This window comes from Silurus meridionalis, chromosome 20 (genome assembly GCF_014805685.1).
Source record: "Silurus meridionalis isolate SWU-2019-XX chromosome 20, ASM1480568v1, whole genome shotgun sequence".
In the NCBI taxonomy this organism is placed as follows: Eukaryota; Metazoa; Chordata; class Actinopteri; order Siluriformes; family Siluridae; genus Silurus; species Silurus meridionalis.
Genome location: NC_060903.1, coordinates 18,980,285 through 18,983,205, shown reverse-complemented (window position 1 = coordinate 18,983,205; position 2,921 = coordinate 18,980,285). Strand labels below are relative to the sequence as shown.

The following is a 2,921-nucleotide window of genomic DNA, read 5'->3' as shown; positions in this document are numbered from 1 at the left end:
TCATCCATCCGTGCCTTTCTGTAGCCCAAAAGCAGCATCGCTGTGATGTGATTTGTGTGGGACTCTGAGCTAAATGACATGGTGATGCAGCGATCCTCAATCCACAAGATATATACTATAAATATAGAACAACTGTAATCAGAGCTGCAAAGCAAATCTGCTAATCTAATCCAGGACTCCAGGCACATATTTTCTGCCAGATTCAATCACAAATGCTATTTCTATTTAAAAGCAACTCGCATCTAATTCGATTTATATTCATTCCAGAATTAGAAACCAACGTTTAAAATAGATTTTGCCTTTTAAGGACATTTAATGCAGTGTAAAAAAAAGAAGAAGAAAAAATCACTAAAATGTTTAATAATGTCCACTAGAGGGAGCAGCAAACAAAATGGCGCCTGGCCATCAGTTACACTCATACCAAAGCAAAAAGTTTTAAACACCAAAGTTTATGAGAATTTTTTAAATATGTATTAAATTTAGATAGTTTACTAATAGTTTATTTTAATTGACTTTATTACTAATATTCAGATATCCGATCACTTACCAATTATATCAGCCATGCGAATGTGTTACAGGAAAAAACAACAGCGGCATCCAATCAGATCCGACCTTCGAATTTTGGCGCCATAAACGACCCAATCACATCCTTGCTCTGAACTTTACCGCCATCAAATGATCCAATCATATCTATAGTCAGAGTTCATGCCCCAGGCGACCACATTGCACAGATTAAAGCGTTACAAAGTGAGTTAAAGACATAACATTTTAACTCTATAATAAAATTAACACACTGACGTTTCTTAATAAATACATTCTTACAGTTTTGTGTTTGTTTTCCAATTATTTTTCATTCAGTAGTTTATTAAATCAAAGTATGGCATCCAATACAGCAAACATCCTGCTTTATTGTATCTGTTCTAAAAAAGTACTTTGAAGACTTTCCCGTATTAAACAGTTCACTTTCCCGTCAGTATGTTGTGCAGAATCGCTGATCATTAAATCAGAAATATAATCATGCAATCAGCATCCGTTATCCAATCATATTCCAGAGTTGGATTTCGTGCCATAAACGATCCAATCATATTTATATTCAGGTCATTCATTACCCTGGACACCACTGACCGCTGGTGTGGCTAGCAGATGATACTATTCATAAATAAAACATTTATATTTATCTATATTTAAATCTTTATTCTCTTTTCCCGTGACTAACAGGAGTAGGAGGTGTGATGGCGCTCAGGTCACTCACCATGTGCTCCATGTTGGCTGCTGGAGGAAACACTCGAGCTCGCACTTGATTGTGATAATCAACGATGGCCAACATATCGCTCTGAGAAATATATCGCTTCCTTCTCGATTTGATCGTCGACTCTGTCACGTGATCCACCCCGGGCCCTGACACGCTTGCGGGGGAATCGGTGGTGTTTCCCAGCGTGCCTGTGCTCACTGGAGCGGCCATGAATAAGAGGATGAGTTCGACGAGAAGGTTCCTCATGCTCTCCTCAAGGCTGATGTCCTGCAGAAACACGGACAGCGTGAGAGACCATCAGTCTGCACATGGAGACTTAAATCAGTGCAGTGTCGGAGCAGAACGCATGCAGTTACAAGTGAATGCAGTGCATTAAAAGGTAAAAAGTGAGCCAGAAGTGAGCGCAAAACATGAAACAGAGCTCTTACCCTCTATAATGAGTAAAACCCTGAGAGCAGCTGGATCTGATAACTCTGTCTGCTTTCTGCAAAAAAACCTCCCACTTCTCCTTCAGCACCATTCCTGGTTATATAGCCAGGAAGCTGGCTGTAGGTGCTCTCAGTTCCCTCCCTATTACCTGGATCAGATACACTTCAACCAACCATCTCTATTTACAGACTGCCAAGAGATCCACCTACAGAAGTGATCAAAGATCCTACAGGTTCTCCTCTCTCATGCATAAATGGCAGACAAAAGAGGCTTAATTAGGCAATTCTCCAAATTATGCCACGTAATTGACAGAGACGTTTGATTTGCATATTAATTTATTCATCATAATCATTTGCATACTATGAAGAAGAATTTCCAGAGGACATTAAATATAATAAAACAGAATAAAGTTTTATCAGAATAGTAAAAAGGATAATAATAGTAAAGAGCATGCAGTCATGACACCAAGTCTAAAAAAGTCTAAAATGTTACACAGCAAATACAGTTAATTTATTCAGCTTTTAATAAATGAATAAATGAACTGTATTTGCTGTGTACCATTCTAGAAAACTTCCTCATATTAGAACATCCTGAAGTTATTTATCTGTTGCTATAGAAACGATCACGTATCAGAATGAGCACATTACGCATGCTGCTTTAGAGAATTAATCATCGCCTCTTTTGACCAATCACAATCCAGAACTCAAGTTGTTATCTCAGATTTTGTGGATTAGAAACGAATAGATCACAACACCAGACACTGTTCAATCCCATAATTCCAGTGTGAGTAAGAAAGGAAGATGGCGAGTGAATCTGAACGTCTTTCTGATGCACACATCCTGCATATCCATCACCATTCTGCAAATATTTTTGTAAGGGTTCTGTTTCTCTCAGGCTTCAGCGTGTTTCAGTGTTTTCAGGTTTGGTTTTTCAGGACATACTCGTTATCCTGGTGCACTTGTTCTGTGTTTTGGATCTGAAGTGCTTTTCTTGTGGTGCAGCAGTGGAGCTCTAAAGTGTTTGTGTTGGCAGGTGAAACCTGGCTGAGACGGCGATGTGACGCAGGTCTGTATGACCCCACTGCACTCCATACTCCACTGCACACTCCTCCCTCCTCTCATTTCCCCCTGAACTCTGGACAACCCAACTTTCTTTCTAGTTTTTTTATTTATCATACTGATACACATGAGCTGAAACTCACTGCTCAGACCCTGGACCAGGTTTAGTCCAGATATTACTT

At 39.3% G+C, this 2,921-nt stretch overlaps 1 protein-coding gene across 2 annotated transcripts in view; it reads right to left on the bottom strand.

Moving 5' to 3' along the window:
• The window catches only part of pi15b (peptidase inhibitor 15b), a 3,850-nt gene extending 2,089 nt beyond the window's left edge, over positions 1-1,761 (bottom strand). The window contains exons 1-2 of one of the 2 annotated variants that reach the window (XM_046876785.1): positions 1,681-1,761; positions 1,253-1,519 (exon numbers count right to left, since the gene is read on the bottom strand). In XM_046876785.1, the coding sequence (XP_046732741.1) occupies positions 1,253-1,498 (246 nt within the window). In that variant the 5' untranslated portion in view covers positions 1,499-1,519; positions 1,681-1,761. The other variant, XM_046876784.1, reaches the window with a different exon arrangement.
• Between the last annotated feature and the right edge of the window lie 1,160 nt (positions 1,762-2,921).